General features: G+C 34.4%; 2 protein-coding genes across 2 annotated transcripts; both read left to right on the top strand.

Moving 5' to 3' along the window:
* On the top strand, window positions 1-19,241 carry LOC114248273 (organic cation transporter protein). The gene is made up of 3 exons (XM_028181476.2): window positions 1-246; window positions 12,509-12,620; window positions 15,059-19,241. Exons 1-3 carry the CDS (start codon window positions 204-206, stop codon window positions 16,557-16,559), a joined length of 1,656 nt encoding a protein of 551 aa, XP_028037277.2. The 5' UTR covers window positions 1-203; the 3' UTR covers window positions 16,560-19,241.
* Window positions 18,244-26,229, top strand: LOC149500133 (organic cation transporter protein-like). Its single transcript, XM_089737649.1, has 2 exons — window positions 18,244-18,257; window positions 19,563-26,229. The coding sequence occupies exons 1-2, from the start codon at window positions 18,244-18,246 to the stop codon at window positions 21,070-21,072; spliced, it is 1,524 nt and encodes a 507-aa protein (XP_089593775.1). The 3' UTR covers window positions 21,073-26,229.

The raw sequence follows: 26,229 nt of genomic DNA, 5'->3' as shown, positions 1-26,229 counted from the left end.
ACGACACTCAACCGAAGCATTGTCGGCGCCACGCCACGCCACACCATACCAACCATTCGCTCGTCCGCCGCCGGCTCGCACGCCTGGCGCCTGCACACGCCACCGCGTGTTTTCGACTACTAATTTTAACTTACCGTCAATGGTGTTTGTGAGCCTAGCAGAATTCCTGAAACACAAAGAAGAGTACCTTAACACCACACACCATGGACAAGGATCGCGCTTTAGAAGAAATGATGGGAAAGCTCGGTGAGTGTAAAGTTGAAAACCTGTGCGAACATATGGAAGTCGTAATTCATAATTGGTTGTGTTGAAGTACTTTTACATTTTACTTGCGTTATTTTTTTTTATAAAGTGTAAAATTCTCCTTTGTTGATTTCGCTTTCATTGCTCGTTCTTAATTTAAAATTAGGTTGTGTAAGACTGCTATCTGATTCTGTTGTTAATGCAGAGCACAAAGTAAATATTTTACATTAGGTTCGATTGAAGAGTACTTTCTAAAGAATTCATTATAAGCCGTGCTCAAGGTTAGTTTTTACTCGAACGCGAAGTGAATCTATTGAGATATCATTGAAATAAATATACAGGTATAATTAACCAAATTATATGTAAGAAATACAAAGGCTAGAATACAAAATTTAGCAACTGATATTTATCACGTTTTTGATTTGCGGAAAAAATAGACATAACTCTGAATGCTTAAACTAAGTCAAGAATGTAATTTTAATAGTAGTAAATATTAATTGTGCGTGATGTGGATACACGAATGAGTCTGATGCGTAACCTTTTTTTTAAGTAAAGTGATGTAATAGTTAAGACCAACTTATCTATCCGACAAATTCGTATGGGGAAGGACCTTCACCTTTCTCTTTTACCTTCGCAAGGTAAACCAGGTTTCATACTTACATATATATTATGTAGATTACCAATTTTAAGTGAAGTTTTAATAATGTATACATTTTTTAAGCAATGTGTTAGAATTTTGTATTTTAAAGTGTATTTTACTTGACCTCCAGCTCTTTCTCTCTCTTCCTAGCTATTCTTCCCAAATGGTGGTGGGGTCAGCTTTCCTTATTTTATTCCTCCACTGCGCTCTGTATTCGTTATCATCGTCAGTATTATAACCTTGCATTCCCTCTTTTCCCTTTAGCACTTGTCTTCTTGTATTTTACCTGAGCCTGTTGTAATATTTAAAATCCCTGATCAAAAGATTCGAAAAGTTTATCAGACAGACAAAGTATTTGTGAGATTTACTGTCCATGAATTTATCTTACAACATAATAACACAGGATTTTCTTAAGTTTTCATATCAAACGAATTCGTTATCAAAGATTATTAAATTTAATGCCCCACAATTCACGCTCTTAAAACTGGAGTTCGTAAAATAGCTTTTTTTTATTGCTTAGATGGGTGGACGAGCTCACAGCCCACCTGGTGTTAAGTGGTTACTGGAGCCCATAGACATCCACAACGTAAATGCGCCACCCACCTTGAGATACAAGTTCTAAGGTCTCAAGTATAGTTACAACGGCTGCCCCACCCTTCAAACCGAAACGCATTACTGCTTCACGGCAGAAATGGGCAGGGTGGTGGTACCCACCCGCGCGGACTCACAAGAGGTCCTACCACCAGTAAAAGTAGCTTAAAGTAGCATTATAAAAATCGGAAGATATAATACTAAATATTAATATGTGCAAAACTATTTTGATACTGTATAAAATGATTACTAACCAAATAATTATTGAGACGTCTCTTGGCAGAATTATCAGGCAACGTTATTACAAATGTACATATATGCATTTAAAATATTTAAGTTGGTAAACATTTACAAACACACCAAACTAAACATACAACCTATATGTTTAGTTTAGTAAATGGAGATGTATGTAGGTTTCGTTTAGTGTGTCTTCGTCACAGATTAATTTATTTTTTTCTGTTTAAATCATCTGTTTTTTGCGAATTTCAGAACGAAATTACTATAAGTGAATTGGTAAATTTTATCAGCTTAATCGATTTAACTATGTTAAAAATATTGTTAACACCTATTTTATTATACATTATTGCTACAAATAACTAATATTCATTAATATATAAAAAGTGAAATGCCTGTCTGATTACAATATGAAGGTTTTTAATATTTTTATTATAATATGTTACACACTTATTGTAGTAACATGTCGCGTGAACTAGTCCTTAGGTAAACATAGCAGGTGTTAAATATGTACATCAAATATGTATCTTAAGGTCACTTCATCATTATTCCGGCTAATATATCCGGAATCAATGGATACGTAGAACGTGTTATTCAAAATGTTTGGCTTATAAATATGTATGTGTGATCCAAGAGTAACTTATGCATTTAACATAGTTCTCTGATGTAAAACACCGTTAGAACACATACGATAAATGCAGTATAGTGAACCAACAATTTCCCGATCCCCTAGCTAGATTCTTCAGAGGGGCTTAATAAGCTCAGATGAACAATAAATAGCACGTCTTCTCATCTAGACCGAAAAAATTCAATGCGTACTTCGTGATCACGTTGGATTGCTTATGGATTACCATTTCATACTAAGTTATCCATGTGTCTGTCTATTTAAGAAAATAAAAATAGCTCTTATCGATAAGTAGACAAGTTAATGCTTTAACTTGCGACAAGAAGACACTTTACGTAGAAACCTACAAGGTTGTCACTGTGTAGTAAAATCTATAATTTGAAGAAAAAATAATTATTATATATATCTCTGATTTATATAATTTGTCAATCGGGCGCTAGTATAGAAGATATCTGAAAGCGAGTGGAGAAATTCAAAACATTTGGCTACACCAAGTAAGAATAATCTTTCCCGATATTCGCACCCGCTTGTGTTCGAGAAAGCCTCCTCGTGTTAATAATTCTTTCTTTACAATGAGCATTAAGTCATTCGAACACGTCATGAAAATAACTATATATACTATATTGACAGCTCTTTACTATGCTCAGTGTTTATTAGTTTTACTTCTAAATCTATGGAATCTTAGTTCAGTTTTTAGTTTCATAGCAAAAAATTACGTCAAACCTAAACCTTTCTGAAAATGTAACGAACCATTGAAATTATAGCATTCAATGTTTCACAATACTAATGAACAGGTGACTAGGTACGTACGCAAAAGCGAATATTACTTTAAAAAAATATTTATTGAATTTACGTGATTCCTTAGATTTCGCTTGGTGACCCACTAAATATTGACCAACCTTAGCCCGCGTCTATTTTTGTGCAAACGCCAGTTATTGATCAGGCCTTGTGACATTCACAAGTCTACGAAGGTGACAATACCAAATAAGTATCCTCAAATTGAGTCCTTACTTAATTTAAAGATAAAACGTCTGCTATTGTTTTCAGAATTTATGTTTAGGTGTTTTTAATGTCTACAGTCCTTATTGGTTTCTTAGCTTAGTAGATAGCTGTCGAAGGTCGACGAGCTGGCCACCTTACTGTTAAAGGGCTATCGTCACCCATGGACATCAGCCATATTTATTAAATACGTACCTATTTAGTTTTTTTTGTATAATTCAAGGGATGGGGTTCCGATTCTTCACAGTCATCTGTGTCAAGGTCAGTGACTCCACCCCTGTGGGCTATGATTGACAAGTACCATTAGGAAGCCTTTTGCTCTAATCACGAATAAACAATTTATTTTTGTATTATCGTGTAAATAAACTTATTAAATTGTTATTGACTTTCTGAATGACTGGTACATTCGACACCCTGTTATTAGATAATTTTATATTAACTATCGTTCAAGTTCACGTGATTCGACCGACCCCGATTCTCTGTAAGTGGCGGCGCGTAATCAGTTTTAGTAATTAATCATTATCGCTTACTAATTTTGACTAAGTAGAGTTATTAAACGTAGATATCGCTATCGTCATGGGTGGCTCAGGGAGATTTTAATCAGTCTAATTCTAAAAATTAATGCTATTATGTTTTTTCATAAATCACTGCGATATAAGTTCATAAATGGGGCAATACTGTCATATTAATTTCTCAATCTTCCTCTCTCTCTTAGGTTCTCGTAGGTCTCTTAGGTATACGTTCGTATGGGATGCTCACACTGCGCCCACAATACCATCTCCTTAAACATACATGGAGGCTAAAATATACTTTTCCACTACTATAATATATACTCTTAACTCCAGATTTATACTAAGTAGATATGTTCGTATTCGGAATTATAGCATAATGTGGAAGTTCATTGAACTCAGCTGTCAGTGTAATTTTGGCCCAGCGCCACTACTACCAATGTTTTACGTTCAAAACATTGTTATTTTGTCTCGCGGCACATTGGAACAATTCCTTTATCCCGATTCGTGCATAAAATGTCAAACACCGCTTCCATTTATTTAAAGTTATGCATCATTATTCTGTGTAAAGTACTTGGGCAAAGAACCCTTTTTTAGCTTTCATTTTAAATTATTAACAAAAGAAAGAACATTTCGTTTGTAAACACTTTTATTTTAAAACCACTACAATGATCTAAGATACTGTGATGTTGAAAACGCGTAGATAGACTTCGATGTAGTCCGATACAACAACAAAAAAACAGTTGACAATGATGTAATATAATTATCGTAGCGAAAGACTGTTTATTTAATTATCACCCTGATCAGTATCTATAATGCAACATTATCTATCTTTATGGATACAGTCATTGGTAGTTCGTGAATTCGTGATTTATCAATTTTCTTTCAGTAACGAAACAATCTGTTTCTCAATACGTGTGGAGTTTGGTTAGTCCTACCAATGACGCGTTACTATTGTTAATATCTTTGAATGGACTTTAATTTACTTTAAATACTCGTGTATTTTATGTTTGCGCATTGTGACGTCTTAATGCTTACATCGTGAAACAAAGGCTAAAATTATTATGCGGCAGAGAATACGATAGTTTCGGTGTATTCTAAAAATGGCTGTAATGCCAAGCTTTATAACAACAAAAACATCTAGTATTTTCTTTTTCCATGTGTAAAAAATTATGTGTATAAAAAAACCTTACATTCTCTAGCAAAACATCAGTAAAACGGATTCGGTCTAACATTGTGTTTACATATCGGCGCACTGCGTGCTTCCTTCCTTATTTTAATATACTTGACGTTAGGGACGTGCTCACGGTCCGTCTGATGATTAGATTTTACTGGATGCTATATTTACTACAATGTGAATGTTGCAGCGCAACGTGATACACAAGGTCTCAGTTGCACAGCTGTCCAGACACAGAAAACAGCTATCCCTATCTTCTCATCGATATGAGAGATTGCTTTACGAGAAATATAAAAGGGTGATAGTACCAGTTCGTGTGGACCATCGGTCTATCAGTGCTTAAGACTAAATTAATCAAAGAGCAAAGAAAGATAAGATAAAAGTAAGAGTAAAGAAAATTAGGAAGGAAACTACAGTACTATCGCAGAATCTATATTGTGATCTAGTATTAAAAGCTAAGAGGCCGGGAGTCGCATACCACTCTTTACTGAATAACGATTGGGAACATTTTATCCACGAAAAATAATTTGGACCAAATATTCAATATATAAATGCCGAACTACAGAATAATTATGCAAATTGCCATAAAATCTCCTTCACAAAACGGCTTAATTTGCATCGCAGTAGCCAAGGCAGCATTGTTGGCGGGCATCTAAGAGATTATGTGATGTAACGAAGTGTTCGAATACAAATATAATTCCACGTTCACCGTAAACAGGTTTGTTTAAGACGATATGATTCGGAAGTGTGTTTTCAATAGCTCCTTATTAAACGCTATCATAACAAATTAAGGTCACCCTTATTCGGTTTTTATCTCATACCTACTAAGTAAGTATGCACCTCAATTTCGATCATTTCGGATCCTCCCGATCCACTAACGGTGCTTTTAGGTACCTCAAGCACCGGTCGTCGTCGAACCCGTCGCTTGCGACGAAGGGCTCGATAAGTAAATTAACCCTCAGACACAGCCCACTGAGTTTCTCGTCGGATCTTCTCACTGGGTCGCGTTTCCGATCCGGTGGTAGATTCTGCGAAGCACGGCTCTTGCTAGGGTTCGTGTTAGCAACATCGTCAAGTTTGAGCCCCGTGACCACACCTACTAGTTAAGGTTACGCTGATATAGCTTCTCAAGGCTCTCAGTTTTGGTATGGAAAAAAAAAACAATTTCGACTATGACATAGGAAAGATATACTTATTATGAGCCAAAAGTGTAGGTACCACCGCTCTGCTTGTTTGTGTCGCGAACTATATAGTCAAGTGTTTCTGGTCGAACGGTGGGACCGCTTTATAATACTACTGAGATTGACCAGCTTGAAATGGAGATATACATATGTACCTCGCGCATAGGAAATTGTTTCTAAGTCATACTAAATTAGTTAACACCGACAGGCTTTCAGAACAGTGTTTGAGAATAAAATTTATTGATTTGACATAAAAGATCCTTAAAGGTAAAATTTGGGTAACTATCTGGCCCTTAAGAAATTAAGACAAGGAAAGCTAAAAACCTTACGTGAATAATGTTTCAAATATTACATATGTAGTACAAACATACATAACTAATTTTACACACCTACTTACTTAAATGTAACTAGCAACAAAAAGAAAATCTTTAAAATTTAATAGCCAAATTACACCAGCCTTACAAATCGGACTGTAAACATTGTAAATGATAATTTTAGTGATAAGGGAAGCGTTTGCCTTATAAACTGGTGTTAATGTGGTTAGCGGAACCCATAGACATCTACAACGTAAATACCACTACCTACCTTTAGATATGTGTTCTATGGTTCAGTTTTTACAGTACAACGGCTGCTCCACCGTTCAAACCGAAACACGTTACTACTTCACGGAAGAAATAGACAGGGTGGTGGTACCTACCCGTACGGACTCACAAGACGTCCTACCACTAATAATTACACAAATTATAATTTTGCTTGTTTTATTTTTGTTAGACGATATTATTCCTTCACCGTGGAAGTCAATTGTGAACATTTGTTAAGTACATATTTCATCAGAGAAATTGGTACTTACCTGCGGGATACGAACAACGGTGCATCGCAAGATACGAATGCACTGGACGTCCTGTTCTCTACGCCACGACGACTAAAAATTAATACTCTAAATTCATTTGTACAAAAAATATAACATCAACATAATTTATCACACTTAAATATAAAACGCAGTAAATCATGAATAAAGTAACATTATAAATTAACATCAATAAAATTCAAAACTGGCATTAGGTGGCTGTTTAATTTACCGTAATATCACTAAAGTGTGCTGATGAATTTTGATAAAAGTAATTATTAAAAAAAGCAACAACTAAGATTACGGAAATATGTTCTTTGTACGTTATCTTTTCCTTCATTGTGTATGAATTTAAATTACGACTAAATGACAACCGTAAAGTCGTAGAAATACGAAAAATAATTGGTTACATACGTTTGTTTAATGAGCATGACTGATTTAAAATGAATTCCAAAGTGACGTGATAACTTATTGTTCCGTGTTAAATTCGTTACGGAACAAATGGAGATATTTATTTTGTGCTCAGACCATGCATTAACGTATCACTCATCAACGTGTTAAACGTCTTAAATTCAAAGCTATAATATATTTTAAAATCTTATGTACCTATAAACAGTTCATACCCAGTAGATATAGTAATGTATTAAAGATAATATCAGCTACTTACCGAACGTGCCGAATTTACGATAAGAAATATAGAAACATTAGTTATATGATATCATTCGAATAATTCTATGATGACCGTCCTTTTTATTGACATCGACGCTAAATGACCTTAAACCCGCCTGATGGTCAGGAATAGCGGGGATTATGGTCGACTGAAATAGCAGGAGTATATCCAAACTGTTCACCTTAAAATTTCTTTAAATTATATGAAGTTTCTGTAAACTGCAAACTGTTCTTAAGTATATGAAGCGATTTTTTTTAAATTACAATTTTACATATCAGCAATTATATTCAGAAAAATACTTGATGAAAATTAACAATGTTGTTAATATCTATTATCAAAAATGTTGAAACACATATCTGATAGACAGTAATCACGCGTTATCATGAAAGTGTTTTTGTAATTAGTAAAAAAGTCCCTAAATCATTACGGCTAATCAGTATGTCAAATAATGCCACAAAATTTAGGCGCGTTCTATACATTTACTAGCGATATTTACCGATTGAAGTTAGCATGAGCCCACAAGAATTCCCTAAAACAATGTTTGACGACTTCACGTTAATCGACCTGGACTATTAGACTTGCTTCTCAATGTCATTCATTGAGTTAGCGGAAACAGCTCTCATTTACATTTGACTCAAGTATTTTTCTGTTTACCTACCTACGTGTTGTTAGATTTTGAAAGAAAAACACTATTTACTTTTGTTCATTTTATAAATGTTTTAGCATGATTTACAAAACAAATGATTTAAGTATTAATAATACCTCCATTAGCATTATATTGGCATGTTCAATCCTCTCAAAGTTGTAATAAAATATTATGTGTTTATTGAGGACAATATTTTAGCTAGACTATTTAGGGTAATGGTATCCGACCTGCGGGCTTGCCGTTATGCCTCATTTTCATTATTAGTCTCGGAATTATGGCGTTGAAAACTATTAGTTGCGTGGAAAAAGGGCTGAAGATAAGGCTGCTACTGAGCTTTTCCTCAATGCAACTCTTCTCAGTTTTTGAATAAGTGTTACTTGAACTTTTATTGTCGCCAGCTTCATGAACGGATAGCGGAATTTATATCTTTATTTCTATTGTTTTTTTATTAAGTACGTTGTAGGATAAAAGATAGATTATCGTAACTGGCCACAAAGTAGTGAGTGGCGGCCAAAATGGTACGACGGAAAGAAGAGAAGTTGGTACCTAGCAGTAGCTTAACGTAACCAAAATTCCATACCCGTAATTTGGAATTAATAAACATAAGGACCGATTCAGCCGGACACAGAAATATTATGACAAGAAATAAAAATGTTACAGTACTTAGCGGTCAATACAATATCAAAGCAATTAACTTTTAACTCCTAGAATTTACTTCATAAACTTCATATCATTAGAAGTTAAGAAGTCAATAAACTTTCGTTTTACTATTTGCAATGAAATTTAATGAATAACTTATTTTCCATATCGTAATGACGTGCAATTAATAAATAATTATTTGTTTATCTAATAAGGCCATAGGTGTAAAGATAATATGTTATGCAGAGTAACTTCAGAATTGCATATCGAGAACATTTGAATTTATCGGTTGAATTGCAGAAGGCAATGACTGCTGTTTGTTAAGTCGTATTCGAACTTAGTTTAATGTTGCAAGGTTATACCGGACTACAATTCCAGGTTTCGCAATTTGGGCATCTTCGCGTTTTATGAAGTTCTTATCAAAGCCTATATAATATATTAGAGACTAGTTTAGGTTAACACAGTCGTAATTTTGTTTATACATGTAAATGTGATTTTTTTTATTAATTGAACTATTCGCCTGCTCCGATTTCGGACTGGTTATACCCATATATTTTGCTGAGAGCACTTAGATTATGTCTAAACTTTACAAATAACAATATTTTTGGTAGGGAGCGGCTTCGCTCCACCCCTGGTATTGTTGACGTCCATGACAGACCGTAACCGTCTACCATCAGGTAGGCCGTATGCTCGTCTACCTACAAAGGCAATAAAGTTTAAAAAAAGAACTTATTTTACCTCTAAAATAATATTGGACGAAGCCCGCGGCGCGCTATCTTTATAATGTTTATAGATATTCCGTGTACTTGTAATCTATATAGATATTGATTTTTGTTAAGATAGTACCTAATTAATCAAATAGTGAAACCAAACTTCGCCTGCTATGTACACCGATATAATGGAGTAGAGCTGCCCCGCGGCTTGATTACTGTCTAATCAGGAGGAGCGAAACACGCTGAAATTTACAAAAAAAAAGTGTTGTCACTTTGGGCTAATGTTGGCGATGGTATATGAAAAAATCCATTCTGGATAGAATCTTCTTCTTCTATATACGTAAATAGTGTCTATTGCAAATTTAAAAGTTTTTTGGAAGGACAGTATCACAAACAATAATGTATTAAAACATAACCTTTCCGGAGAAAGTATCTACTTTATAGTGTAGACTATATCAAAATACTTTATGTGGTTTAGAAGAACTAATCTTATACATAGACAAACAAAAATAACGGCCTTTATTCTATTCAGTGATGACACGTTGGATTGTAGGTGGCTTGGGCTTGATTCATTAACGCAGATTAAACGAGACATCCGAGAATATTATCTGTGTGACGTTTATTTTCGTCTCTATGTCGAAACAATGTTACTGCATACGAGTGGAAAACTAGATGACCCATTTAGAGGAGCATAGAAACGTTTTCTTGACCACATTAATTAGCACATATCTTATACTATTACGGATAAGGTACCACACACAAGCCTTTAAGATTTTTGTGGCACTTGATATTGGAAACTGTAAGCTTGTTTGTAATCAATAAGTTTAAAAAAAACAACTAAATTGTTTACGGAAATAATGTTACAAACGGTGTTGGCTGATTATGTCCTCATTACAATCCCGCAGTTATCAACTATTATATATTATAATATTTAACCAATGTTTCCATTTTCGTGAATAACTTCAAGCCGCTATTTTAATAATATGTATTATAAAGCTGAAGAGTTTGTTTGTTTGAACGCGCTAAACTCAGAAATTACTGGTCCGATTTGAAAAATTCTTTCAGTGTTAGATAGCCCTTTTATTGAGGAAGGTATATATATAACGTCACGCTAAGACCAATACAAGCGGAGCACCGATAAATAATGTTTCAAAATCGGGTTTTAATCCCTTTTGAGAGCTTCCGCTGCATGCGCTGCAGAAACGGTTAAAGTTTCGCTAAAATAATGTATGAGAGAATTGTTCCCCCTTTAAAAGATCTAAGAAAAGTCCGCAACAGCATATGTCTATATGTAAAGGTTGGCTCACTATAACGTTTATTATGGTAACCAAATTTGTTCTAAAGGCTGCCCCACCCTTCAAACCGAAAGGCATTACTGCTTCACGGCAGAAATAGGCATGGTGGTACCTACCCGTGCGGACTCACAAGAGGTCCTACCACCAGTAGAAAGTGTCTACACAATGGTAATATATTAATAAAGGATTATTTGTGGACTATTCCACGAGGACGAAGTCGCGGGCAAAAGCTAGTAGAGCTCTATTTTTGTTTGAATAGTGGCTTTTCTAACTACTTGAAATGATTTATTAATATTATTCGTTCAAATTCGTTTGGCGGTCATTATAGTAGCTTTACAGTGACACGAAATAATAATTTTAATTGATTTTGTAGTCCGCTGGAGTTCACGGATCGTGTTTTAATTCCTTGTATTTTTAACTTCCTGATTCAAAAATAAAAACGGATTGTTAAAATAGTTATCAAGGTTTCTGTTATCGGTAACGTTCAATATTATCAAAGGCATCCGCATCTGTGTCAACAATGCCGACGATAGTTCATGCCCATACCGAATACGCCCTCAGAGGTTACAGGCATTACAAAGTCAAACAAAAATACTTAATTACGAGTTGATTGTCATAACATGTTCGCATTAAACTAGCGGGTTCATTTTCTCTAATTTTGTTTCAAGGTTCATTTCTTTCATTACTGTAACTTAGATTTATAACAATTTAATTTAATTAGATTCTTGATAATAAAACAGGCACATTGTTGAAAAACAATAAAATAATATATATATTAGTACTCAATAAACTAAACTCAAACTACTAAACTACTTACACAAACTTAAAAAAATAACATAATTTGTCACTTTATATGATTCCAATAGATATTTTCTTGACTCAAATTACCCGATAACTTTAATATTTTTCGTGTTAATGAACGGACCAGTGTACAGGTCATGTTATTATTCGTTATATTAATCGCGTTTAAATAACCTACTCTTGCACCGCAGATGGAAGTAAGAATCATAACTAGAATTTTTTGGTCCTAAAACAGCGCAGCACTACAGCCCATGTAAAATTATGTGACAAAAGTACTTATTGCGGTTACGTTTACAGGTCAATGTGTCACAGTGTAGGCCAAACGCGATAACAGTCAGATACATACTTACTCTACAAATATTGTTATAAATATATATCTTACGTATATTTGTGCATATTACAACTGTATAAACGCATAACAGCTACTAATTATGCATTCGAATTCATACCCAGAAAATCTTACATGATATTAGTTAACGTTACAAGGCGATTCGGATATTTCTTCAAAAATAACTATACTGTCGTTGCGTACTGCCGTTGTAACTATACTTAGAACTTATATCTCAAGGTGGGTGGCGCATTTCTGTTGTGGATGTCTATGGGCTCCAGTAACCACTTGACACCAGGTGGGCTGTGAGCTTGTCCACCCATCTAAGCAATAAATAAAAAAATACCTTATGAATCTGTTCCTTTTTCAGGTGATTTCGGGCGGTACCAATGTTTTCAATTTATTCTGCATATCCTTGCTGCTATGACGGCTGGTATGCATATGCTGTCTTTAGTGACAGTGGCCGCAGTACCGGATCACAGGTAATGGACATCACATGTTTAACTACTATGCTTAATACACAAATCCCTATGACCAATATTTTGTGTATGCACACTCAAAGATTTTTGATCCTACGAATAATTTTTTTGCGAACGGTTATATTAATTATTAATATGGTTCTGATGTGTAGAACATAATCAAAAATGTATAATCATGTCAATTTTAATTTAAGTTAAAAAAAGTTCGTAAAGTAAGCATAATATATATACATGAAAAGCTCTAAGATCTTTATGTTTGCATAGTTCAAACACAATATTGCGATACTGGTTTAAATTGCATGTGCATGATTGTTTTTTTTTTTTGGGATTTAATGTACCGGATTCCTGTTTACTTACAGTGTTTAGAAATATTTACTAAGAGTAAGAACTGTGAAGCTATTAAAGGAACATAAATTTTGTTTTAAAAATTTTAATACATGTGTGAAGTTGAATAGAGTTTTCCTGCCTGTACTTATTCCTAAAGTTTTGTCGGATGGTTGGGTTTGGCATAACATTATTTTGCTTTAAGTTTTCATAGTTTTGCTTGAGGGAGTTAGGTCAAGACGTATTAAGTACGTAATGTTGAGTTTCACCACGGTGTTCTTTTTGTACGTGGACAAAGTGCTGCTATGACTGGTTTATTCAACGTAAGTAAATATTTTTCGGTAACATTTAATAGCACTTGAGTTTCGTTCATTGTTTCACGGTGATGGTGCTGTTATATTGTGAAATGTTATTATATCTAGTTGTAAAATGAGTTCTTTCTCGTCTATTATTCATCGGTGAAGGTTTCTTGATTTTATTGATCGTGGAATTGTTGATTTATTTGAAATGTAAACACCGTGTAGGTCACCAGTGCCCTACATGACGTACTGAAGTAGTTATGTGGATTTCTCTCCTCAATTTTATTATTAAGGCGCCGGAGTATCTAGTAGACTATGGGAAAGACGAATCAAAAGATACTGAGAATGAATCTATAAGAGACCTAAAAGACCAAAACATACATTAAAAACAAAAGAAGGAATGTTAGACAATCCAGTCAGTAATAGAAATCGACATAATTATTTCAGTGCGCGTACGTAGGGTACCGGTGACTTACATTACAGTCAATGAAGTCATCTTGGCCTAAAGGATAAGACGTCCGCTGCATTCGTATGTAGCGACGCAATGGTGTTCAAATATCGCGGGCCAGTACCAATTTTTATAATGAAAAAATACGTACTTAATCACGATTGACTTCCACGGTGAAGAAATAACATCGTGTAATAAAAATCAAACCTGCAAAATTGTAATTTGCGTAATTACTGGTGGTAGGACGTATTGTGAATCCGTACGGGTAGGTACCACCACCCTGCCTATTTCTGCCGTGAAGCAGTATTGCGTTGCGGTTTGAAGGGTGGAGCAGACGTTGCATTCTAAAAACTAAGACCTTATAACTCATGTCTCAAGGCAGGTGACGACATTTACTTTGTAGATGTCTATGGGCTCCGATAACCACTTAACATCAGGTGGGCCATGAGCTCGTCCACCCACCTAAGCAATAATAAAAAAGTCAACGTGTTAAATACCTGTTTATTTAAATGCACAATATCAATATTAAGACTAAGAATGAAATAGTAGATTTGGCAATAAAGTTGAATATTGATGTATAAATAAATAAACGTTACTTATTGAACAGGCTTAATGCTACAATGAACTCCCGTTTTATGGTTGACGAAAACAGACATACCGAACGAACACAAGCACACTAAGACCCTGAAAATTAAATGTATTTAATATAGACTTCGACTGGAAATCAAACCCAGACCACGTGGTTCAGTTGTCATGGTAACTAACCAGATAAACGAAGTAATCAACCAACTAATTAAAGTTAACTAAATTCGTGCACTTAGTGTGGGCTAACTTAACTGAGTAGTTAACATAAAAATTGAGTGCAAGGGTTACTAATACTAAAGCTTATTCTAACACATTTTAGTTCTGATTTTAACGGTAGGTACATTTTCATTACTTAAAATAGAGTTTGGTGTCCATCACATGTCACAGGAACATGCATTTTGCACACATATCATAATTTTTTTACCAGGCATATAAAACAATCCTTCAATGTGTAAACTTTATTTAATATGGATATTAATAACCAGTGGCGTAGCGAGGGAGACAAGTAAGGGCATTATGCCCGGGCGCTTCTCACAAAAGGGCGTCAATCGTTAACAAAACAAGAAATTTTTGGATAACTTTTATTTTTATTACAGTTGATTTATGAAAAATATTGCGTTAAAAAGGCATTATGACCCGGGCGCTAGTTAAGATCGCTACACCACTGCCAATAACTTCCTTCTAATGAAATTTAGTAGCTTACACTCGCTAGCATATTTGCACCCTTAAATCTATGAATGTTTACGACAGTGCAATAATAATAATTATTTAAAAATGTTTTACAGATGCTTCCTACACGGAATTGACAGCTACAATGCCACAAATTCATGGAACTCTTCTTTGGTAATGGCAGCTATTCCAGTGAATGAAAATGACAAATTTGATTCGTGCAGAATGTACACAAGGAACCACACATCAACGGCGGAATGTGAATCTTGGGTTTACAACACGCAGTACTTTTCTTCTTCTAGGGGTATTGATTGGAATTTTGTATGCAATCAGCGTTGGATGGGCGCTATCGCTCAAACCGTTTACATGTTTGGCGTTGTGGGTGGCTCTCTCATATTTGGTCGAGTATCTGATAAATATGGAAGGAAAACTGCCTTTGTATGGTCTGGAGTTATGCAATTGCTGCTCGGAGTTTTGGTTGCATTAACAAATGAATACTACTCTTTCTTAGTTGTCAGATTTATATATGGAATATTTGGATCGGGAGCATATATTACTGGATTCGTATTAACGATGGAACTCGTCGGACCAAGCAAACGAACAATTTGCGGGGTTACATTTCAAGTAATGTTCGCAGTCGGAATTATGTTAGTTCCTGCTTGGGGATATTTAATTGATAATAGATTTTACTTGCAAATACTGTATGGTCTGCACGCAGCTCTGTTACTTCCGCACTGGTTTATAATGGACGAGTCCCCAAGGTGGCTTTGGTCACAAGGCCGTGCTCGAGAATCGGTCGCAATCATTGAAAAAGCGTTGAAGATGAACGGTATAACTGAGAACATAGATACGTCTTCTTTAATTTCACAATGTAAAGCGACAAATGCAAAATATTCAGATGAACAATCTGCGGGCACGAATGATCTTTTCAAGACTCCAAGAATGTTGAAGAAAACTCTTATAATTTGCGGATGCTGGTTCACAAACTCCGTTGTCTATTATGGGATTTCATTGAACGCTGGAAAATTAAATGGAAACCCATATTTTCTTATGTTCTTAATGGGTATCGTAGAGTTACCTAGCTATGTAATTATAACTTACTTCTTGGACCGGGTTGGACACAGAGCTCTTATTAGTACAATGATGTTGCTAGGTGGAATAGCATGTTTGGTTATATTCTTTCTTCCTCATGGATCTATAACTACCACTGGAATGGTAATGGTAGGAAAGCTTTTCATTTCAGGTTCATTCTCTATTATTTACAAGTATTCTGCAGAATTATTCCCGACCGTTGTTCGTAGTTCTGGAGTTGGCCTGGGCAGTATGTGCGCCAGTGTGTCCGGAGCTTTAACCCCCCTGATAAATTTATTAGATACCCTAAATCCCAAGATTCCGACTATTTTATTCGGATTTTTGGCTTTATTCTCTGGGTTCTCTACTTTCTTCTTACCGGAAACCATTGGCCGCCACTTACCCCAATCTCTGGAAGATGGAGAAAAATTCGGAATCGGCGACAATTGTTTCACCAACTGCAGTGGTCAGCCACTGACTGATAGTATTCCCGATATTCCTGAGACTATGGTTCCTCTAGATGAAAACAAGAAAACAAAGGAATAATTGAACTAGGAACGTGTAACATATATAATGTATAATTTTAAAGTAAAATTTCAGCGTATAAGCATAAAGTTTCCGCAATGTTTTTAAAGAAAATTGATACGAACACTAAAAATGGAAAACTTGCCAAATTAAATTTACTACCAACATTTTAAAACAAATTAGATTACAAAAACGTATAGTGGGCACCCAACGCAAATTCATTTATCTACATAACAACAAAAATAAAAAGCAACTATATATATTATATATTATTATTAAATTAGGCAGAGATTACTTGAAGAACTTTTAGATATTTATCAAGCTTAAGGTTGTCTAGTCAACAATACAAATAAGCAAGATCGGTGCTCTAGAACATTTGCATGAAGACTGGCTGATATAATAATATATCATATTCATATGACGAAAAAGCAGGTTCTATATGTGCATCATTAGATGTAATAAATTCAAAAGAGACTTAAACCATTCTAATCATTGTCGTAGTTTTAATAAAATAGTCTTAAGCATAGGAATTAATTAGTCTTTACATTTATTGTGTAGAGATAAAATTGCCTTTCAGAGACTTTGAGGTGTTCATTTTTTAGTGAAATGTATATTGCTTTAAAATTATACTCTTTTAAATAGGAATGTAGAAAACTATAGATTACCTACTATTGTTAATGTATTGTTGAAATTAAATTATCTTAATTAATATATATGTAGAAGTAAACGAAAATAAGTTCGAATGTAATATGAATATGTGTCCAGCAATCGAATTCGATAATTTGGTACATATGTCTTAAACATAAACCAGTAGTAGCTGTTGATATTTCGTTATATTCGATTTGATAAAATACGGCAGCATTAACCATATATTTCATTCGATCTTCACTCACATACCGACCGAATCGGGTCTGAAAAAAGTCGGAGACTAGTGCTGCTTTCGCTAAAGGTAAAGTAAAAATAATCACAACTAAATTAATGGCTTTATTCATCTCAGAGTACGTAAAGTAGCCTCAATAAATATGGGTTTTTCGCCAGATTGACAGGTTCACATGCATGCATTAAATAAATCAATTAAAACAACTATAGTCTCTTTGATAAATTATGTTAAGGACACAACCTTAACACTTTTATATGTAGTGTTCTACGATATATGTAATATGTTTTTAGTTAAATTTAATTTTTTTTACACTTACAGCAACACCGAAACTATACTCAATAAGTTCCTCAATGCAAAGAACATTTTTAACAATATTTATTCTGTTCAAATTATGAAAAAGGTGAAATGCATATTTCTAAATTTCAGAATTTATTTTTTAACCTAAGCATTTTAATGATTTTTAATTGTGTGCGATGTAGATTGTTGTTTGAATCGCACAGGCTTGACCGTACTTTTTCTAAGAAAATTCTTACTTAGTCCGTGTTCATGAAACATAAAAAAAAAATTGATTTGTGTAAATACTTGTAGTAGGATGTACTGTAAGCCTGCGCGTCTATGAACCACACCCTGTTGGTTCGGCCGCCAAGAATTGCAGTGGCTAATTAGTCATAAGAAACAATTGAGGCTTCGACGCCATTGCTCAAGACGAGTATTGGCATTCCCGTTGGAATGTATGTATATCAGTTACTATAATCACTTAACACTAGTTGGGCCATGAGTTCGTGCACCAGTCTTATACATCTAAAAGTAAATAATAACAATACAATGATTTCGAAATCGTAAGTTGCCAAAGCCTCGCGACATTCGTGGAATAGTTTATAGAAATTACATTATCCAATTTTAAAACTTACTTAATTATTAGTTGGTAGGTAATTCAATTTACATTAGATAAGTAACCGTAGTTAATGTAGCTAAACGAAAAAGGTAGAACATATTTTTTATTCAATAACTTAGAGCGAAATCATTATCAATAGTATGTTCAAAATGCCACTAATTAAAATTTAAAATATTTAAACCTTTTAACATGAAAATAATTTTGTAGTAAGTAATGCTGATACCCATGAGCAACGGTGACCTCTTGCCATCAGGTAGGCGGTATGACTATCTGCCTACCAAAGCATTAAAAAACATGGAAACGATTGGTATAGTAATTGTACATCGTGCTGGATAGAGGGTGCTTACCACGTTTACGTATACAAAAAAAAAAAAATTCATTATACTATGTACTTAGTACAAATATTCACTATTCAACTTTTTGAAACGAAAACTAATTATGAACAAGAAACCGATTGCCATACTGAAATAAAGAAGATGACGACGGGCTGTTAACAGCAGAGAATTCAATAATGAGTTAATTTAGTTAAAGGAATATAAATATTATTATTGTTATGACAATAAAGCTTAAAATATATATTTAAATAAACGCCAACTATCATTAATGACAAGGCCTTTTTTACAACCAGCCTATAACAAAAAATTTGTACGTACAATGCTAAAGGTGCTATATTTCTTGTACATTCAATAGAAACAAATGTTAGGCATACTCGTAGTAGGTACGAGGAGTATGAGCGCATGACGTTCACTTTAAATTATTATTAAGCATTAGCTTTACTAAAAGACAGAATAATAAGATGAGGCATTTACCTTTAGAATGTAAGCGTTTGGTGCTATAATAACTATAATTTTTTTGAAACCGTATAACTATACTGTATCTCGTAAGTGTTAATTTTACTTAATACAATTAATAAATATCTTAAAATGTTTTTGTTTTATTTATTCTAACAGATACCTAAATCTATGTTAGATCAGTAGGTATAAATTACATGCTAAAAGTCTGTAAAGATGACATTTCATTTAGAAAATGATCATTTATTAATTAAGTACACCAACGTGGTCAATTTAATAAATAATGTTTAAGTTTCAAAAAAAAGTTAGTATTTTATTAATGTAACACTGATATATCAATTACCATTTGTATTCATCTACATCAGCTATTTTATGGATGAAGATTTTAAATAAACAATTTGATAGGGTTCTGTAAGCTATATAAAAGTAAGTAAACTACAAACAAATGATTTTTCCAGATGCTGGATCGACGGCGTCGACACAAACGAATCTATAGCGGCATGGAACTCATCGGAAATACTTGCAGCAGTACCGAAAACATCATCAGGCAGCCTACATAACTGTCTTATGTATCAAGATAATGAAACGATTACTTGCACCAAGTGGGTTTTCGATACAACATATAGATCTTCATCGCATGCTATAGAATGGAATTTAGTTTGTGAACAAAGATGGCTGGGCTCTTTTGTGCAAACTGTGTACATGCTCGGGGTGTTCACTGGTGCTGTAACTTTGGGGACAATGGCCGATAAATATGGTAGAAAAACTATTTTCTGTTGGTCAGGCGTATTACAACTCATATTCGGTGTCGCGGTTGCTTTCATTCCAGAGTACTGGACATTTCTAGTCATTCGCTTTTTGTATGGTGTTTTCGGGTCAGCCGGTTCATATATAACTGGATTCGTTTTGACAATGGAACTTGTTGGACCGAGTAAAAGAACCAGTTGTGGTGTAGCTTTCCAGGCAGCATTCGCTGCTGGGATTATGTTAGTAGCAGGCTGGGGAGCATTGATTGATAACAGACAAATCCTTCAAATGATCTACGGCTTACACAGCTTACTTTTAATCCCACATATCTGGATCATGGATGAATCTCCTCGTTGGCTTTGGGCTCAAGGGCGTGTCAAAGAATCTGTCGACATCGTTGAAAAAGCTTTAAAATGTAATAACTCTGAAAATATAGACAAAGCACATTTCGTTTCAAGAGGAAAAGTTGAATCGTGTAAAGGATCTGAAGCTGCCACTACAGCTGGCACAACTGACTTGTTCAAAACCCCAAATTTACGAATAAAAACTTTGAATGTATGCTTTTGTTGGTTTGCAAACTCTATTGCCTATTATGGGCTAACTCTTAGTACAGGAAAGTTAGAAGGTAACCCATATCTCATTACGGCAATCATGGGATTTGTTGAATTTCCGAGTTATGGGGCTGTGATATACTTTCTCGATATTTGGGGTAGGAGACCGCTTATAAGTTCTATGATGCTCGTGGGTGGAATTGCATGTGTTGTTGCCACATTTTTACCAGCCGGCAGTATAATTTCAACTGCGATAGTAATAGCAGGAAAATTGTTCATTGCGGGTTCATTTGCCATCATCTATAACTATTCAGCTGAATTGTTCCCTACTGTTGTTCGTAATTCTGCTTTGGGCTTAGGTTCAATGTGTGCCAGGTTTTCAGGGGCTTTGACACCCCTAATAACGTTATTAGATTCTTTCAATCCAAAAATCCCTGCTGTCACCTTTGGAGCGTTAGCGGTTATATCAGGATTTTTGTGCTTCTTTTTGCCAGAAACGATGAATCAGCCTATGCCTCAATCGTTAACCGATGGTGAAGAATTCGGTAAGGGAGATACTATTTTTGCGAGTTGTTTTGGAAAGGAGAAAAATAGAAAATATGATGATAAAGCTGATGATAAAGCTGCCGAATCAATGGTTCCATTAGAAGACGTAAGTAAAAAGGTTTAAATTCTACGATAACTGTGAAGATGGACAAATAATATTATCTACTTGTTTGTTATAATTCACACATTCATTATCGTTTTGTGCTTAAACTTTTTATATAATAGTAATAACAATAATGTCTTTATTTCTCGAACATTTTACATTTTAAACTAATAATTTCAAGTAGACTATTATAAAAAAAACAATATATAATATAAAAACAAAATATAAAAGTAAAATCTACATTTCTTCGGTGTGCTTTTCGGCAAAGACCTCATCCAACTCTTTCCACTGCTTTCTGTCTGCTGCTAGTCTTACCCAAAGGGATCCAGAGGTAATTTTTAATTCATCCTCCTATCTTCTTTTTGCAAGAATGGAATCCCAACTCCATTTGAACCGGAACCCATCTCCATTTGAGTTGATCAATACGCGACAGGATGTCTGTTGATTTCGTTTTGTGCCTGATGTCTACACTTCTAACTTTGTCCATTAGTTTCAAACCTAGCATGCTCCTTTCCATACCTCTCTAATATCTTGCTAGTTTGTCCCTATAGTGTTTCGACAAAGTCCAGGTTTCACAACTATATGTGATGTAGGGTAGGATACAGGTATCAAATGTCTTCTTCTTGGTCTTAATGCCCAATTCCTGGTTTTCATAATTTCTTTCAAGGCCCAATATTTTCTCCATCCAGTTGCAATTCTATTAATTCTCCAATTCTATTTCTTTAAGCATTTGGTTATTGTGTGATATTATCTGGCCAAGATATAAATGTTTCTCTACACATTCGAGTTTCTATCCATTGATGGTTATATTTATAGGTAAAATTTGCCATAATTTTAGTTTTGCTCGAGTTAACTTCTAGACTCACTTCTCTAACTTTTTCTGCTAGGGCTTGCACCATAGAACTAAGTCATCTGCAAATCTTACATGTTTCTATCTCGATCCGTTAATATTTAGCCCCAGATTTTCCCATTCCAATTTTCTGAACATTTATTCTAGCACTGCTGTAAACAGCTTTAGTAAAAGGGGCTCATTGTTTCAATTGGAAAAACATCTTCCGTAGATTTCAGCCTAATACTACCTTTACGATATTTTTGATGATGTTTATGTAAACGGTTTGTATTCCCTGTCTGCCAGGCTTTACCATACAAATTCATGTTTAGAGCTATCGAAAGCCTTGTAGTAACCTATAAAAGCTAGTTTTCTTGTAATCGTTGTGTTTTTGTACCAGCTGCTTAATTAATTGTATGTACACGATCAATTGTATTAAAATATTTCTTAAGCCCTGCCTGTTCCATAGGTTGATTTTCATCGAGCCTGGTTGAATTCTGTCAAAAATTACTTTATCGTCGACTCTATATACATTGGATATGAAATATGGGTTGTAATTTCCCTTTCTTGTATAGGATTATTGTGTGATTCTATCCATTGGCTTGGGATACTGCCTGTTAAAGAATCTCATTGAAAACCTTTGTTAGTGTTGGGCTTATTTCTTTGACTGTCCCTTTCATAAATTCGTTTGTGATTCTATCTGGACCGGGAACTTTTTCTATGTATGTTTTGACTTTTTATCGCTTTTTCAACTTCCGATTTTAATATTTTTGGTATAACTTCCGTACTTTCTTTTATTGATTTTTCTATATGTTCTATGATGGGCGCTTATATGTTTTGCTGATTTGAATATAGAAAAAGATAATATATTGTTGCTATATTTTGGATTGTACTACGAGAAGTGATAGGCGACTCTTTATCTCTTAGCTTAGGTATCAATTTTTCTTGCGTTTTTCTAGTGCCTCCCGTTCTATTAATGTGATTGTCCAGGATTTTTATTCATCCATTTTTCCTATCTTTTTTCATATTTACAAGAACCTGTTTGCTAACTTTTTAAATTTCTTTTTGGTTTTAGTAGTAAAGTAGAAATCTACTAAGTCTGGTCCTGCTGAGTGCAATAGATGCGCAGGCGCGGGTAACGCGGAGTGGGTCGTCGCGGCACGGACCTGATTCATATCCCCTTTGGCTAATGTTGCCCCGCGAAACAGAACGCTGCGTTACAGGGAATATTTTTCCGTAACTTCATTTAATTTTTCATAAGATTTATCTATGCTGTTTTTGTTGCTTATTCTATCGGCGAGTAGACTTGAATGATTGTCCAAGTTTTCACGTAATTTGGCAAATTTATATTAATCGCCTTTATTCTATCCGATATCCCTTCGAACCCAATGAGCTATCTTTTGAGTTTTTACTTCCTCAAAAATCATACTATACTCTGTCCAACGACTTATGCCCGTATCTTTAGACGTTTCGTCAAATATTCCTCCACTCTTAACTCATACGATGCCGCTCGAGCATTCCTCCCAAACTTACTCGAGTTTGGTATTCTTATGCCCGTATCTTTAGACGTTTTGTAAAATAGTCCTCCACTCTTAACTCATCCGATGATGCTCGAGCATTCCTTCCAAACTTACTCGAGTTTGGTATTTTTAGTCGACATCACAATATTCCTCAACGAACCTCGAGTGAGGTAGAGTCGTGTTATTGCTTCACTACGACAACAGTTTGGGGAAAATTTGATCAAGCTAGCATCAAACCCATAGAGTTCTATAGTCTATGGTCATTGTTTAATGTCAAAGTCAAGCTGCCGCTGTCTGTTTGACACTAGAAGCATTGAACTTGTTTGATGTTTTGGTTGCTGAGTTATTCGTAAATATGTGTGCGTGCGGTAAATCTGAAAGTGTATTATTTATTTTCTAACCTATTATTATTTTAGATTTCAGACCCGACTTTGTATTTTTATTCGCCGCTTTTGTGTGATTTTTATTGCATCGTGTTGTTGAAGTGCTTTTCCACAATCACCAGTTTATTATTATATAAATAAAACTTATAATCGCATTGACTTTATTTATTAGGTAGTAAGCAAAATATGACTCTTATGTAGGTAAATAAAATAAGGAGTTTCAAATGTCTAACCAGGAGTCTAAACAAGAGTCTAACCTCGAACTATTTACTTTATTAATAAATATTATCAAAATTAAATTATCAAAATATGCGCGAATCATGCACATATCCAGGCCATTGCACAACAATATCATATATTTCCATTTGCGGTCCACATACTATTTGGACATTGATAGAAAACCAGCCTTGAGGTACGTCGCGACGTACCTTGACTTGACAGTTTGCTTACTTCACTCCGGTTAGGAACATTTTCCAAGGACATTTGAGTGGAGTTTATTTTTACGACTAAGCATACCAAAACGCGCGTTGGAGGTTGAGTCGAGTCGAGTTAAGCTCGTGTGAACGACTAAAGATACGAGGTTTAGTCTTGGTGGAAAATAATACAACGGGTTCTCTCTTCTATGTCTTCTCCTATTCTGCGCATCTCGTTTATTCCCAAAAATATCCCATTTGATGCTTTCGATAACAAGCTCTTGCACATTTTCAGGTGTTTTCAAGGTTCGTGTGTTCAGTGTATAAACTGCTTCTTTTTTGTAATTCTTTTTTTAGTTTTAGATTTAGTTTTAGTTGACAGATTTGTTGAAAAGTGGTAGTCGTCTTCTCCCACGGTGACCAACCGGCTTGGGGAGTGACTTGTTAATGTTTTTCTTGAAGCTATATTTGTTGTTGTGAGTCTCTGTGTTGGTTTCGGTTGGATGGAGCCTTTGCTTGTTTTTTGGCATTTATATCAAGGAGACAAATCACTCGCGTGTTAATGGTTCCTTTACGTTTTGGGTAATCCTCATTAACTTTCTCTGCGAAGAAGTAGTTGGTGATCCTGTTATTTCCTTTTTTCCTTTTTCACGGTTAGTGTTGATTTTTTTTCTCACAATTAGCTTGTCGTATTTTATAAGAGCTATATTTCCATATTTTTTTTGTGTCCACTTTTGGCTTGTTTGCGTATTTTAAGAACTTCTTTAGAAGAGTCCTCTTTGAAGTATACATTTGTGGGAAGGTTACGCTTGTTTCTCAAAATAAGATGCTTCTTCCAAGTTGTTGTACGTTCCGAATGTGTTCCTGATTCCATTAAATTTTTCTTTACAAAATCTGATAACTCTATTTCTAACTTTCCCTTTTCTTCAATGCCAAAAAAACGAAGTTAAACGAAACGAAACGAAAACGAATTCAATAAAACGAAGTTATTTTTTCGTTTTTCCTTTTCTAATAGTTTTATTTTTTGTTCAAAATTGGTGATTTTGTTTTTAAGGTTATTATTTTCTTCTTTATTTTTATCTTTTCATCCAGGGCCACCTAAAATTTTTCGTTATTGCTGTTGTTAGTGTTATTGTTTGTTCATTAAACTTTTCATTTATTTTGGAGAGTAAAATTTCTATTTGGTTTTCTATTTTAAATATTGCGTAATTTAATATAGTTGATTAATAACAATTAGGATGGTATCACCTTAGTTTCTGTCGCAGCACTCGCAGCAGCACTATCAAGAGTTGTCTATGTCTGTTAATGTCAGATGTCGAACGATGAGCGATTTTGAGGTTATTAATTATAAATAATAATCGATGCTTTCTTTGATGTAAAACTGTACTCTATAAAACTTGATTTTGGCGAAGTCAAAAAGGACCGCCATTATAAAAGAAAATGAAATGAAATGTAAAACACACAGATATCTGATTATTTCACTGTAATATCTTTATAAACACTAATTTAGTCTGATTTTCCAAAGATTTGGACAAGGTATATGTGTTATTACCCACTTTTTGCAATGTTAATTTAATCGTATTTGCGGAGGTCTCACTTAAACGTGTTTATACTTTCGTCACTAAAACCGTAACCTCTATTATTAAATTTATCACAAATTTATTGGGTATAGGTGCCTCTTTTATATAAATGTTATTTATGCTTAAATCTGTATGTAGATCTTTCTATGTGAATCACACGATCACCGGAAATAACACAAACCTTTTCTTTCTCTAAAGAATTTCAGTGAATTTGTTTTTATTTGAATATGATGTACATGTTTTTAGTAGTGATAGTATTTATTTAAGTTATAATTGTGTCTTTTTTTGAACGATCTCTATGTTTTGTACCTTTACGAAAGGTGTAACAAAATCGAGTGCCTTGAATATGCAGCTCTTAAAGTTAAGTTGTTCACCATAAGTATTCGTTCAGGTCCCTATGTATTTACAACTTAGGAACATAGTATACAGTAATAAAATTATACAAATTTACAA

The sequence above is a fragment of the Bombyx mandarina genome, chromosome 23, assembly GCF_030267445.1.
Source record: "Bombyx mandarina strain Sakado chromosome 23, ASM3026744v2".
Lineage (NCBI taxonomy): Eukaryota > Metazoa > Arthropoda > Insecta > Lepidoptera > Bombycidae > Bombyx > Bombyx mandarina.
This window is presented reverse-complemented; position numbering and strand designations above follow the sequence as displayed.